Source organism: Thermobia domestica, chromosome 3, assembly GCF_964235325.1.
Source record: "Thermobia domestica chromosome 3, izTheDome1.hap1.1, whole genome shotgun sequence".
In the NCBI taxonomy this organism is placed as follows: domain Eukaryota; kingdom Metazoa; phylum Arthropoda; class Insecta; order Zygentoma; family Lepismatidae; genus Thermobia; species Thermobia domestica.
The window spans coordinates 284,462,463-284,478,187 of NC_137456.1; the positions used below are offsets into that span (position 1 = coordinate 284,462,463).

The 15,725-nt window shown below is 34.2% G+C and overlaps 1 protein-coding gene across 1 annotated transcript in view; it reads left to right on the top strand.

Annotated features, from left to right (window-relative positions):
• LOC145682241 (uncharacterized) overlaps window positions 1-13,870 on the top strand; it is a 74,751-nt gene extending 60,881 nt beyond the window's left edge. Inside the window, exon 4 of the mRNA XM_081753824.1 lies at window positions 933-13,870. Within this exon, the coding sequence (XP_081609950.1) occupies window positions 933-10,076 (9,144 nt within the window). The 3' untranslated portion in view covers window positions 10,077-13,870. The remainder of the gene's footprint in view (window positions 1-932) is intronic.
• Window positions 13,871-15,725: the final 1,855 nt, after the last annotated feature.

Consider the following 15,725-nt stretch of genomic DNA (forward strand, 5'->3'; position numbering starts at 1 on the left):
TGAGTAAGGGTTCAGAGAGAGAGAGAGAGAGAGAAAGAAATTACTCTTAATGTACAGGGGAAGAATTGGACTTCTATGTTTAAACGATCATAAAAATGGTGAAAGGAATGGAAGATGAATTGAAAGATTTGTTCAACTTAAGATAAAATGCACTTCCTTTCTTCAGCCCACCTCCAGTGAACATTAACTGTTGCAATTAAGTTATATATTATAATTGCATGAGTATTTGTATATAAGAGGATATATATCGGGTGTTCTAAAAATGGCGCCCACGGACCACAGAGCACTATCCTACAGGCCAAAATAAAGCGAACGTGTTATGTGATGGTATGCCCTCTGAGGCCTCCTTTAGTCGCTATGGAAAATCAAAATTTCACAATGTGGCAACATTGCAGAGTAACTTAGAGCCATTAGCATTACTCTACAAATACAACAAGCAGTTGAATCGTTGCTACACTAATAAGTGATGTTAGTGTCAACCAATATCGACTTTTGCTGTCATCTGGAAAGAATCGATTTAACTTTTTGATAATTGGTAGATCTAATCTATGGTTCTTTACTTGCGACGTTGCCACATAGTGCAACTTGTGTCTCCAGACGAGTACTGGAAAAGTATACAAATTGCTATATTGTACCATACTTTGCAATATTGCAATATTACTTTATTTTGACTTGTAGAATAGTGCTCTGTGATCCATGAGCACCATTTTTAGAACACCCGACATAAATAAATAAATAAGTCAATTATATATATATATATATATATATATATATATATATATATATATATATATATATATATATATATATATATATATATATGTGTGTGTGTGTGTGTGTGTGTGTGTGTATAAGAGTATTTTATAATCATAAGATTTATATGTTAACTCTTTTTGTTTTTGTTTTTGTTTCATAGTGTGATCAGCTACTAGTTGGAGAAAATGGATGTGAATCAGCATCAATTATTAGTAAATAACACTACTTCAAAAGGCAGAGTTGTTCAAATATTACGGCCTAATGTTCTAAAGCAAGAAAACCTTAGTGACATAACTAACATCGATTATGTAGAGGCAAGCACGCTAATAAGATATATAAGTGAAAATGCTACAGTTGAACACCACCGTACAAAGCGTTGGCTTGCTGTGGTTAAGGGTATTATAGATGTTATTGGTGCAGTAGGAACTGTTTATAAGATTGGAAAGACTATATACTCTGCTGTTTCTGGTTCTAATGAGCTTACAGATTTACAAGAGTCTTTATTGAGTCATTTTAATCAGAGAGACATAGCTTTGAGTAAAAAGTTAGAGGTTCTTCAAAGAATTACCCTTGCTTCAATTGATGCTTCGAATAGAAATTTCGAAGAATTAAAAAGAGGAATTAATAGTTTAATTACTGCTTCGGATAGAAATCTTAGTGCTTTGAATAGAAACTTTTATTTTCAATTAGCTAGTGCTATTCAAAATTACTACCTCAACACGAGACATTTTAGTATCTTAAACTATGGTTTACAAAGAAACTTTGACCTTATAAACCATAGTTTAACAGTAATAACGCAAAGTTATTATGCTGTTAGAGAACTTGAAACCAAGATAGATGTTATTAATAGTAAGATAGATAGAATTGAGAGCAAGGTAGATAGGAATTTTGTTGCAATACAATCAGGGTTAAGTGCAATAGAATACAATCTTGGTGTTATAAAAGACGAAATAGGAACTGGGTTTAGACAAGTACTCGAGTTTATTAAACATTCAAAGATAGAAAGTGTGACTTCAGAGTTAATTACTTTTATGGAATATTTTGAAGCTGAAACGAATTTGGTAGGACAGCTACCTAAACTTCAACTGAAAGATAAACTTGAAGGAGCGAACGGAATTTTGAACTATTTACAAAGTTCTAGAACTCCACAATCAGTCAACAGTTTACACACACTTTTACATAGTATCGTAAATCAAAGATTTGCAATTCCAGAAAATTTAGACGACAAGATAGCGTTTACTGCGCTTATTCTATTGTGTTACGGAACAGAAACTTACGTTTCTGTCATGTCTTTTGTACTTGAAGGTTACGCTTACCTTGCCGATGCTTACTACGAAGAAAGCAATGTTGAGAAATACAATCAATACTTTTCTTCATTTTTGATAACTTCTAAAGAGTTTAAAAGTTCATTAACTGGACGTAATGGTTTAATTGACAAAGTACTTAATGTGCTGCATTCAGTGAAAGAACTAGAATTTATTGAAAATGACAGAAAAGACATAGCAGAGTTTGCTATTCAAAAAATAGGCTTCTTTAATCTTGTTAAATCACAGCTGACAGCGTTAAATGATTTGCCTGAAGACAAACCACTAGGAAGAATAAGATATAACTTTTCTGGTTCACAAGTGCAGACACCTATTGGAAAGTGGCAAGACGGAAGAAAAGTTAGCTATGCAGTACAGTTTCAAGATGATACGACATATTATCAAATTGGTAGGTGGTCTATACCGTTTACAATACAAGGAAAAGCAAATCCAGTGCTAAATATAGAAAGTGATCCACAAGGAAGAACACGAATTATTTTTAGGAAGTTTGACAACGACAATCCAGAGTTAGTTGGTGTTGTTAGGGATGCCAGTCAAAAAACATTTAGAGATATTCATAGGGACCTTTATAATGCTGTACTAGAACCAAATGAGAATATAGCTTTAGATGAAATTAAGACACTAATAAATAACGGAGCTGACATTAACGTAAAATATGAAAACGGAAGACAAGCAATTCATGCTGTTGTGGAAACTGGCAACTCCAAAGTCTTATCAGCCTTAATAAGATATGGAGCTGATGTTAATTCCATGGACAACAGGGGTTATGCTCCTATACACGTAGCTACTGAGATGGGATATGATGATTTTATCAGTGACTTAATAACAAATGGTGCAAATATTAACGCGAAAACTAAGTTAGACTGGACACCTTTACACATTGCTGTTCGGAAAGGTTATGAAGATAGTGTTAAAGCTTTAACGCAATTTGATGAAATAGACATAAATGCAAAATGTCAAGGTGGATTCGCTCCTCTTCACTTAGCTGCTTCGTCTGGACAAAGTGGCATTGTTAATATACTCTTAGAAGACAATAGAACCGAATCCAATGTGAAGTCTGAAGTTGGACTAACTCCTTTGCACTTAGCGTCAACAAGCGGATATAGTGATGCCGTTGACACTTTGTTAAAAAGTAACAAAGTCGATGTAAATCTTGTAGCTACAGGCAATTTGACAACTTTACATTTTGCTTCCGCAACTGGCAATTTAGAAGTTATTAGACATTTGATCAGACACAGCAACGTGAACATTAATGCCAAATCAACTGACGGGTGGACTCCATTACATTTGGCAGTGATCCTAAAGAAAGGAGATATTGCTTCAGAAATATTGGCAGCTAAAAGTGTTGAAGTGAATACTAAGGGACAGAGCGATTTAACTCCGTTACATCTTGCAACACTAACTGGACAGAAGGATATCATATCAAGCTTATTAAACAAGGGAGCACTGATTGAAAATACAGACCAGTATGAATATACACCACTTCATTTCGCTGCAGAGAAAAACACAGTGGATATCGTGGAATATTTAGTTGCTAAAGGTGCTAATTTGAACGCAATACAAAGAGATGGTTATAGTCCTCTAGGTCTTGCTGCCATCAATGGTAAGTTAGATGTGATAGAATTTCTAGCAAATAATGGAGCCAGCATTAGTGTTAAAAATAAAAATGAAATGTCTCTCATAGACATCGCTGCCTTACATGGGTATCTCGATATAGTAAAATTCTTGATAAATAAAGGTGCTAGTTTGAATGGAAATGTGTTGTACTGGGCTACCTTTGGTGGAAATTTAGATTTGATCAAGTACCTTATAGATGAAAGACACATTGATGCTAATGCAAAAGGTAAGAATGGAAATGTTCCTCTTCATTCTGCTGCTTCAAACGGTTGGTTAAATGTTGCTAGGTATCTCGTTGATGAAAAGCACGTTGATTTTAATCAAAATAATGATGATGGCAATAGTCCGTTGCATTTAGCTACATTGAAAGACCACTTACATTTGGTGAAATATTTTGTAGAAAAAACAGCTAATTTGAACTCTATGAACAATTTAGGTAACACTCCTTTACATTTAGCTGTTGCAAATGAGAAGTTAGATATATTGCAATACCTTCTTAGAAATGGAGCCAATATAGAAGCTAAAAATAATGACAATTGTACTCCTTTACATATTGCTTCTTCCATAGAAGTAACGAAGTTTCTGGTAGGACAAGGAGCTAACTTGAAAGCAATTAATAAAAGTGGCTATATGCCCATACATGTGGTTGCATCTAATGGTAACCTAGACATAGTAAAATACCTATTTGAGCAAGGAATCAGCATTCATACAAGAGTTATAAGAAGTAATGAAGATATCAACAACGGAAAAACCTCCTTACATTTAGCTGCAGAAAATGGTAGACTAAATGTGGTAGAATACCTCACTAAAGAAGGAGCTGACGTTATTTCTCAAGATGATAGTGGCAAAACCCCAATATTTCTAGCCAAACAAAATAACCACACCAACGTAGTGAGGCATTTAGAAGAAGCTCAACGTAACCTCGATCTCCTTAATGCTGTAAAGCAAAGTCATTTTAGTAAAGTGAAAAGATATATTGATGAAGGAGCTAGCTTAAATGTTAAAGATAAAAACGACAATACTCTGCTGGAACTAGCTACTAAAATTGGCAACTTTGAAACAATAGAATTTTTAAAGCAAAAGGAACTGGATTCGAACCTTGTCAATGCTGTGAAGCAAGGTAATATCAATATGGTTAACGAGTATGTTACTGAAGGAGCTAGTCTTCAAGTTAAAGATAAGGATGGCAATAGCCTTCTGCATTTAGCTGCTAAGGACAAAAATATAGTGCAACTTTTGAAGCAAGCACAACTGAATCTAGATCTAATAAATGCTGTAAAGAAAGGTGACCTTGATATGATTAAACATATTAGAATATTAGTTAGCCTAAAAACTAAGGACAAGAATGGTAATACTCTTCTACACTTAGCTGCTTCAAGTGGTCATTTAAGTACAACTAAATATCTTGTAGAACAAGGTGTTAATGTCAATACTATCAACAAAGATAACAGTACTCCCCTGCATGCAGCTACTTCAGCTGGGAAGCTAAATATAGTAAAATACCTAATAGAGGAAAACGCAGTAGATATCGAAGCTAAAGACAAAGAAGGTAATACTTCTTTATGCTTAGCAGCTCAGAATAATCACTTGCATATAGTGATGTATCTTGTAGAAAAAGGAGCTAGTATAACTGTTACTAACGAAAGTGGTGATTCTCTCCTACATAAAGCTACTTCCATAGATACAGCTAAATACTTAGTAGGAAAAGGAGCTAGTATTAATGTGTTTAATAGAAATGGCTTAACTCCTCTCCATGTAGCTGCTTTTAACGGAAAGTTAGACCTGTTAAAATATTTAGTAGAAGAGCAAGACGCAAATATCGCCAGTAAAGATAACAACGGTTATTCTTCTTTACGCTTAGCAGCACAAAATGGCTATTTAGATATAGTTAAGTATCTTATAGAGAAAGGTGCTGATACTTCTACCTTGGGTGGATTTTTGAATGCAGTTAGAACTATAGTGGATGAAAAGCCTATCACAACTGGTATAGAAACTAGAAATAACACGGAATTATTTACAAGATGTGAACCAAAAGATCTGAGTAGAACTCCACGTACAACTTTTAAGTATTCTTTCGAATCTAGTGGGTTACAAATACATGACATTGTCACTGGGAAAAACGTGCTTATCCCAAACGATTTTTTATATCTGAAAGTAGTAGAAGACAATGGCAGGAAATTAACGTTTAGCAATATGTCAGGCGATGAACTTTTTGAACTTAGAAATAGGAATCCAAAATACGGAAATTTATCTTCTGAGTATAGGTATATTAATACTTACTCCATAGAAACAAAAAGATGTTTTGATTTAACTCATTACCCTCCCAACCAAGAGCCTACTTTTTACCTAACACAAGGTAAGGGAGAATCTATTGATATACATGACCTTGTAAATCAAAAGATAGGTTCTTTAGCCAATGACTTTAACATGCACAGACATGATTTTCATTGCAATTCTGACATAGAATTAGGCCATGATCTATATTCTAAGAACATAACAAAAGATGTACGATCCACTATTAACGATAATGACAATACTCGTCTTCATGCAGCTGCTTTAAGTGGTTATTTAGGTATAGTAAAATATTTAATAAGAAATGGAGCCATTTTAGATGTTGTGAATGGAGATGGATGGACTCCTCTTCATGTAGCTTCTCAGGAAGGTCACTTAGACATAGTAAAATACTTAGTAGAGAATGGGGCTAATGTAAGTGTCAGAGACAACCAAGATGTTAATCCATTGCATCTGGCAGCTGCTAGTGGTAAATTAGATGTAGTGAAATACTTGATAGATGTTGGAGCTAACATTCACACCAGAATGATTAGAAATAATGATGGTGATAGTGTTCTGCACTTAGCTGCACGAAGTGGTAATTTAGATGTTGTGAAATATTTGATAAAAAATGGGGCATACGCCAGTGATACTGACAAGTATGCTTATACACCTCTGCATGTTACTAATTCTTTGGAGGTAGCGAGGTTCTTAGTAGAGGAGATGGAAGTTGATACAAATGCTATTGCGAGTGATGGAATTAGTCCCCTACATCAGGCTGCACACGATGGTAAACTAGGAATAATAAAATACTTTATAGAAAAAGGGGTTAATGTAAATACTAAGAACAATCATGACGATACCCCTCTGCACATTGCAGTTAGAAAAAACAAACTGGACATAGTTAAATACCTTGTAGAAAAAGACACTGATCTTAACGCTAGAAACAGTGATTGCAATACTCCTCTCCATCTCGCCGCTGAACAGGATGAATTTGAGGTAGTAATGTATTTGGCGGAGAAAAGAGCTGACTTGGAGGTCATTAATAAGTATGGTGAAACTCCTTTGAAGTTGGCTACATCCATAAAAGTTAGAAATCTTTTGAAACAAACACAGCTTGATCTAAACTTAATTAATGCTATAAAACAAAATAATCTTGATTTAGTTCAAGAATACGTTAGTAAGGGAGCAAGCCTTGATGCTAAAGATGAAAATGGTAGTAACATTTTGAATTTAACAACCCCAGAAAGCGATATATCGTTATACTTGCAGGAAGTTGGTCGACTACATTCAGGGTTACTAAATACTGCGAAGCAAGGTGATCTTGATTTGGTTAAATATTATATTAGTAGAGGAGCTAGCGTAGGTGCTAAAGATCAAAACGGTAATACATCTCTTCATCTTGCCGCAGAAAATGGACACTTAAATGTTGTAGAGTACCTTGTTAAGAAAGGAGCCAACATTAATACTACAAACCATGATGGCTGGACTGCTGTAGATAAAGCTGCTGCCAATAATAAATTGGATGTAGTTACATATCTTATAGAGAAAGGGGCTGACATTAATTCTCTGGATGTTAACTGTACAACATTACAAGATTTGCATAGCCCAACTAACTATTGTGAAATACGAAAGATTTTAGAAGAAACAAAACTTAACCTAAATCTGCTTAATGCTGTAAGGCAAGAAGATCTAGATATCGTTAGAGAGTGTATTACTAGGGGAGCAAACCTTGAAACTAAAGGAAGAGATGAATGGACGCCATTGTTCTATGCTGCGTGGGGAGGATACTTAGAAATTGCTAAGCTTCTAGTTGAGAAAGGGGCCAATATCAATGCTAGAGAGGCTTTCAATGATGGGAGGAAACCAATCCATGTGGCTGCTACAGAAGGAAATAAAAATGTTTTAGAGTTGTTTCTTAGTCGAGGTGTAAGCGTTGATGACGTTAGTATTGGAAACGGCTGGACACCATTACACTATGCTGCCTGGAAAAATCACTTAGAGGTTGTTATGTTTCTTGTTAACAGAGGGGCCAATATTAAAGCTGTAGATACTTCTCCTGATGGAAGACAGCCTATTCACACTGCCGCTGCAGGTGGTAACAAAGATGTTGTAGAATTTTTGCTCAATAAGGGCGTCAGCGTTAATGAATTCGCAAATAATAACAAGACACCAATGCATTACGCTGTGTTGGTAGGTCACTTGGAAACGGTTAAATTTCTAGTTGGTAAAGGCGCTAATATTAATGTTGGGGACCACTCTGGTAAGAAACCTGTGCATATTGCTGCTGAGAATAACCATAAAAACATTTTGGCATTTCTCTTGAGCAAAGGTGTAAGTATTGATGATACTGATGACAATGGTTGGACTCCACTACATTGGGCTGCTTGGCTTAGTAATTTAGACATAGTAAGGTATCTTATAGACAAAGGAGCAAATACCAATGTTAAAGGTAGGGATGGAGAAACACCTTTGTGTGTGGCTGTTCAATATGACAGGCTGGATATAATCAACTTTATGTTAACTACGACCTCAAACGCTGGAACAGGTAACGTACATGACAATACAATAGTAAATTTGGCTTATTGTATAAAGGAAATCATAGAATTGTGCAACAATAGTCGAAACTATGAACTATCAGAAACAATAAAGGAGGAAATGGAACCAAGGTGTGGCGTAGAGCACATATCTCATCTTGAAGAGCTCAAAAGTAAATTGCCAAAGTCATTGAAAAATATAGTATTTGCATCAAGTGTGTGTATTACGAATGTTGATACTAATGAATACTTATATGCTGCATACGCTTTGCATGATCATGATCCAAAGAGAAGAAAAGTATTTACATGGGTTGAATCCAGCAAAAGTTATCCTCCCGGCTCTTGTGGTAATGATAAGCAAGGTGCTTGGAAGATTCAACATTATGATGGTGGTTACATTTGCATTACGAACGTTAATTTTAATGAATACTTATATGCTTCTGGTGAATTGTATGATAAAAACAGAAGAAAAATATTTACCTGGGTTCCATCAAACGCAGGTTATCCACCAGGGTCATGCGGTAACGATAAACAAGGCCTTTGGAAGATTTTACCCCTTGGCGATTACATTTGCTTTACAAATATTAATTTTAATGAATATTTGTATAATGCCCACAATTTTCATGATAAAGAAAGGAGGAACGTGTTTACTTGGGTTCCATCGAGCAAAAGTTATCCTCCAGGTTCATGTGGTGATGATAAGCAAGGCATGTGGAAAATTGAGGAATACAATTCTTTCCGCGAAAAACGTGATATACAAGAATTAGGTAAGGCGGGAATTTTATATTCTTATTATTTCGAACCTAAAAACAATTTGAATAACACTATAAGCTTAGCATCATCAGCAATATTAGATAATGATACCTTATTAGAAGGTTATAATCAAATTAATCTTAGAGAAGTTGTAAATCAAGTAACTAATGCTAAAGATAACGAAGAACAAGGTAAATATACACAACAAGATTACCTTAATCATTACGGAGATCATAATAGTCATAAGCCTTTCCCAAGTCAACATCTTGCTACTGATGTAAATGATCAACTAAAAGTCGTAACAAGTAGTGGTACGAGACCATTACCATTACTAAATGATTTGGTTGTTTGGGTAAAGTCTTCTGTAGGAAGATTATTTGCTTCTAAAGTTGCTTTACCGGAAGAAACATCAAATACTGCAACTAACGACTCTATTTCACAAGTTATTACGGCTACAGATTTATGTAGTACCGTAATATTAATTGATTTGTTTATTAGGAAGGTTACTGGGCAAAATTACATCTCTGCAGTAGATCAACCATTTTCTATATTAGAAGCAAGAGGTATGTCACTAAATATTACAGCTGAATTCGAAAAAGTATTAAGAGATACAGCTATAACATATGGTATTTCAGAAAACGAATTGAATGTTGACACCTTTAAAATATATCAGGCCTTAGAAGGTAAAATAATAAGTGGTCAGTTTTCTCATGTACCAATTGTCTTGTACTCGGCTGCAAAAGAAGCTTATCCAGGAAATGAGAAGTTTCTGGATAGGTTAAATAGTAATATTGAAAAGATGCTAGATGGACAATAGATTGTTAAAAACAGAAGTAACCGTATACATGTGCAAACTACATTCAATGTAGGTGATAAAACGCCTCTCTATTCTAATATTTGTTGTTGAATCTACAGTTAATAAGAAAGCAACAACTTAAAATTAGTTAAAACATGCTAGTTATTTTTTCATCAATAAGAATTTCGAAAACTTCAGCTAAGAGTTTTAAATTAATTCTTTTTCACTGTTGGTTTATCACGATTTACATCTTTAGTTTGTAATAAAAAAAAAAAGTGTTTTGTGTATTGATTCCTCCAAGAAATGTGAACTTAATTACAATACAAAACAAGACAATTGGTATTAATGTTTTCAAAGTACGTAAACTTAATTACTTACCTTAGAGCTTCCAGTATAGTAGCAATCTGTATGCAGTGATATGGAAATCGTTGTTAGGTCAACAGTACATATGCGTTGGTTAGAAGTAGAAAAAACAATTGAAAACGTCGGTGCAAAAAGGGGAGAGCTCCTATTTTACATTTGGTTTAGGATTGAGACAAAATATTATTAGAAATCAATCTACTCCACTTTAGCCTCTAAACTTCTTGCAAAGAAATGTTCTACCCCTATAATATCACATTTCTTTACAAAATGTTTGAAGGCTAAATGAAAATAAATTGCGTTTTAACATTTTTTTTTTTAATTGTGAATCAAATCTGCAATTGGAGCTATTCTTTTCCACCGACGTCTTCAATTACGAAATGAGTAACTACTACTCAATTGATTAAGTTCTGGAGAGGATATTTGTTTCATTGTGTAGTTGGTATGTTCTTCTATATTATAATCGCTAATCTTTCTGTGCAATTAGCAAATTTCAACTTGAACTAATATTGTAATATCGTATTATCATTATAGATTCAGAAAGTGTTCAGGTTTTCATGTTGTATTAACCGCTTTTATATATATAAATAAAGTAATATATACATACCTGCCGTATAAATTATTTATATTAAAGGACAATGATTTTGGCTCCTGTAGGAGAATCTGGAGCCTTCTTCTGGCCCACAATACCTTGTGAACGAAGTAACTAAGGACAAAGGAATCTATATTCCTGTTGTTCTTCCAAAAATACTAATTTCTTCAACATTTACTTGCGGTAGATTCGCACTGATTTGTTGGTGTCTTTGATAAATGATAAATACATTGATTCCCCTAGACGTTATGAAATATTTTAAAATATGGAGGGTTTAAAATACAAATAATTTATACACTAGGTACATACATTAGTTTTTTTGTAGAATCGTATTCATTAGTGCATTTAGTCTTTAATTACCATGATTAAGAACTATCCATATATAATGTAGCTTGTCAATATTATATACATTATTTGATTAGCAATAAGAGTACTAGACAATCCAAAAAATGTATCCAATTAATACATCACGATATGATTATTTCTATTATCATCCTTATGATTTCAGCTTGTGATTTTACGAAGATTTTCATTAAAATAAAAATACAATTTCGATGTGTTTAGTAAATAGTATACTGCTTAATATTTTCAGGTAGTAAGTTGCCATGAACTTCTCAATACTATAAGAAATCTTGAGTTAATTGTTTATGTACAGTGTTCATGTATGTTTTATTTGATTTGATATAAGGGGGCACGGTGGCTCAGTGGTAAGCGCTTACCTCTGGTGCGTGGGGTATTTGATTCGATTCCCGGTGCAAGTAATTTGTGGTCGACAACATCATGTACATGGATTTTCTAGTGGGTTTTGACTCCTGTTTTCTCCTAAGTTTTCAATCCACTAATTCTTCCATCATCATTCACTTACCTTTATCGTAATCTCCCTTAGCCTAAAGGGCATATTGTGGGACGTTAAATTAACATATTTCTTTTCATTCCATTTGATTTAATATGTCTTTTACGTTTGGAAGTTTATATACTTCTATGCAAATACGGAAGCATTTGTTTTAAAGCACAGGTTATTATTGTATATGGTGAGCATCTTTTTAATATTATTGTCGTTTTCGTATTCCTTAAATTACTGGCTCTATGTATATGGAACTACTAATATTGAATTGTTACAGAATTAATGCAGGATCTTGAACTCCAAGCTTACAATGCGATAACATGGTTGAAGCTGAATGAGGAACACGGTGACTCAGCGGTAGAACGCTTATCTTTGGTGTGAGAGGTCCTTGGTTCGATCCCAGGCCAGTGAATTTGTAGTAGACAACATCGTGTCCGTGAGTTTCCTCAGGGTTATCCCGTTTTCTCCTAGATTCTTATTCCACTAATTATCACACGATCATTTATTTCCATTGATCATTCGCAGAGCCGGATTTAAGTTTGATAACGCCCTAAGCTATTGAAGGTAATCACACCTTTTTTTGTCCAGCTGTTTTTTGTTAACTGATATGCTAGAAAACAGGCTAGTGGTAGGGGACCCATAACTTAAATCATAGAAAAACTGTTGCTATGTAAATTTTATTTTATTTATTTTTTTATCTTATTTTTGAAAATGTACGTTTTTTCCCTTTAATTGTTTGGGTCCCCCAAACGAGTGGGGCCCCAAGCTATAGCTTGTTTAGCTTATACGTAAATCCGGCACTGATCATTCGTCTTTGTTAGTTTATAGGGCATAACCGTGGGACTTAAAGCTCGACTTTTTTTTCCAAATGGAATTAATTGAAATAAAAACCCACTAAATATTACCGCAGTTCTACCAACTAGAGAAAAGGTTATTCATTTTAGTCGCATAAAAGATTAATTTGGAGTAAATAGAAAAAATGAAATGAAATATTTGTTTTATGTCCTACGATTATGCCAGCTAGGTTAAAGGAGACAGCGATGATGAGAAATCAATGCAGTGGGGAATGAATAAAGTGGGAGGAGAATCCCGAGAAAGCCCACGAACACGGTGTTTGTTCACCATAAAGCCCACTTACCGTGAGCTGGGATGGAATCAGGACCCCATGCACCAGAGATGAACGCCCTACCACTGAGCCACCGTGCCTCCCCATAGAGCAAATAGAGCTCTCGGAAGCATTTTGAACACTGGCTTCATTGTTGAACTGTCTCTGCGAGAACCTGTGTTTATTTTGAGAAAGATAGAAGCCAGTATAAGTGGTAGGTAAGGGAGAGTATTTTAATGCGTGTGACCACTGCAATGTCACTTATACACATTTTTGTCATGCAACATGATTGCTCCTTTCCTGTTGACCAATATCGGACACAGACATCGCAACTTCTGATATACACAGACAATCAATTTCCTTAAAACACTTCTCGGCTATGATGAATTTCCCAAAATGTATGAAGTTGTAGTTTACCATTGAAGCTATGGATCACCAGAAAGTCACATTCTTTGGTGGAACTTCAGATGTGGAAAAAATGTAGGAACGGAAGGCCTATCTAACCATTGCATCGAATGTCGTCTTGTCAAAGAGAATCCTTTTTCACTGCATCTCTCAGTCGATAAGAGATTTCTTTAATGCGTTGATACAGAATCAAACCCGTACCTAATGGGTGGCCAGAGGGGGTTCAGCCAACCTGTGATAATCTTCAGCCCCTGAAACTAAGTTCTTTGTTACTATAAATGTATAAAAATGTGTATATATATAAATGTATAAAAATGTGTATATATAAATGTATAAAAATTAGTACAAATAATGTTTCTTCTCGACTTGTGGATCTTGTATATTTTCCATCTGTATCTAATATGTCTGTATATCAAAATTATATTAAGGTATTAGATGTATACATAAGTTTCCCTTTTTATTTATTGAGAATAAAAATTACACTTTTAACTAACGAAATACAATCTTAATTATCATATTTTTCTTTGACTCTCTATCACTTTAGCCTATAAATCTGGTAGCTTGTATCCTCCACTGCTCAAAGGACTGTGGTTTAGATACGATGAAGTTGTCTACGCAATTTTTTATTTTATCGGTGTTTCAAAGTGCTGGACAGAAAGTGTATATTGTAGTGTTATGTAATCTTACTTTTTTATTCAAAATTAGGAAAAAGTTTATTTTTATTTATTTATTTATTTTGAAATTATCATATTCACATTCAATATTTAACTTTATAAAAATCTTCTTCACTAAAATGCAAAGTGAATGAGTATGCTATGAGTACTGAAACATCGAGTATAAAACGATCATCCATTCCAAACAAAAGTCAATAAAGCCAGAATTAACATTGCTTACGTGTAGCAAGCACAATTACACACAGGAATATATAAATTCGGCTTCTAATTGTTTATCTAATTTCATCTTCTTCTTATTGCTGTCATCTGCTTCTTATTACAGCTGCTACGACGACGCTATGCAGAAAGACAGCTCTGCAACACTGCGACTTCATTAGTTATAATAGGAAATGTTATTAAGTGCTTCGAGTTTAAGAATTTGAATAGTAGCTTAGCATTAGGCTACCAAGGATGGGAAAAAGATAATTTGTTTACGTCATAATCTTTGTTAATCTAGCAGATTCACTATTCATTACTATCAGAATGTATTGTTTTGTCACTCTATTAGAAAAAAAAGTCACCCATAAATGAGACAGGTTGATTCAACATATTTCAATAATGTAATTTATAACATTTAAACAATCCTTGACATGTCAGAATATCAATAAACTATTTATACAATGGTGTAGGGAAATTACATCTTATTTACTCTTTCCTATTCATTTAATGGCTCTCTAAATTATTTATTCCTTATGGTTAATGGTTATTAAGTTTATTTGTTTTTTATTGATTTGTTATTCTTTATTTCGGGGTTAACAAGCTCTCCATCATTTATCTATGAACTTCATATACCAATCACGATATTGCTTATAAGAATTACTTTCCCTTTCATTTGCAACTTCATTGCCTTCAGAAAGTATGTCTAATTATTATTATAATTATTTCGAGAGGATATGACATAGCTTAGTAGATTAAACATGCCATAGCTTTGCCAATGAATAGAAATGCATTGTTACGGTAAAATGACAGAATTTTTTTCTCATATTTGTATACGTATATTTTTTTCTTTCTTGTTTTTTGTATTTATACAGGGTGTTTCAAAACAACACCGACAACGTTTGGGATGTGACTCCTGGCACCAAGATAAGACAAAAAGTGTAGACCAATCTGGGTGCACAAATGCTTCCTTTCGGAGTTATAGACTGGCGAAAACATGAAAAAAGTGAACTTTGAAGGTCCATACTCCAAAACTATGGGACCTATCGTAGTCGGGTCAAGACTTCACTTAGGAACTTGTACCAGAATCCAGTGGTACTTCCACAACAATTTTTATAGAGGTGAGTATTTCAAATTATATGCCCGTAGCCAAATTTCCTCCATAAAAAAAGTTGCGTGAATATCTTAGGACCCTGAAAAATGTATTTTTGGATAGCGTACATATTAGTTCCTAAGTAGTCTTGACCCGATTACGGTAGTTTCCACAGTTTTGGACCTATGGACCTTTAAAGTTCATTTTTTCATGTTTTCGGCAGCCTGTAACTTCAAAAGGAAGCATTTGTGCACCCAGGTTGGTCTATACTTTTTGTCTTATCTTGGTGTCAGGAATCACCTCCTTACCGTTATCGGTGTTGTACTGAAACAATCTGCATATGTGCATTTTATTCTTTGATGCATTGTCACATTGTATATGCATTAAATTTTTCTTTTTTAT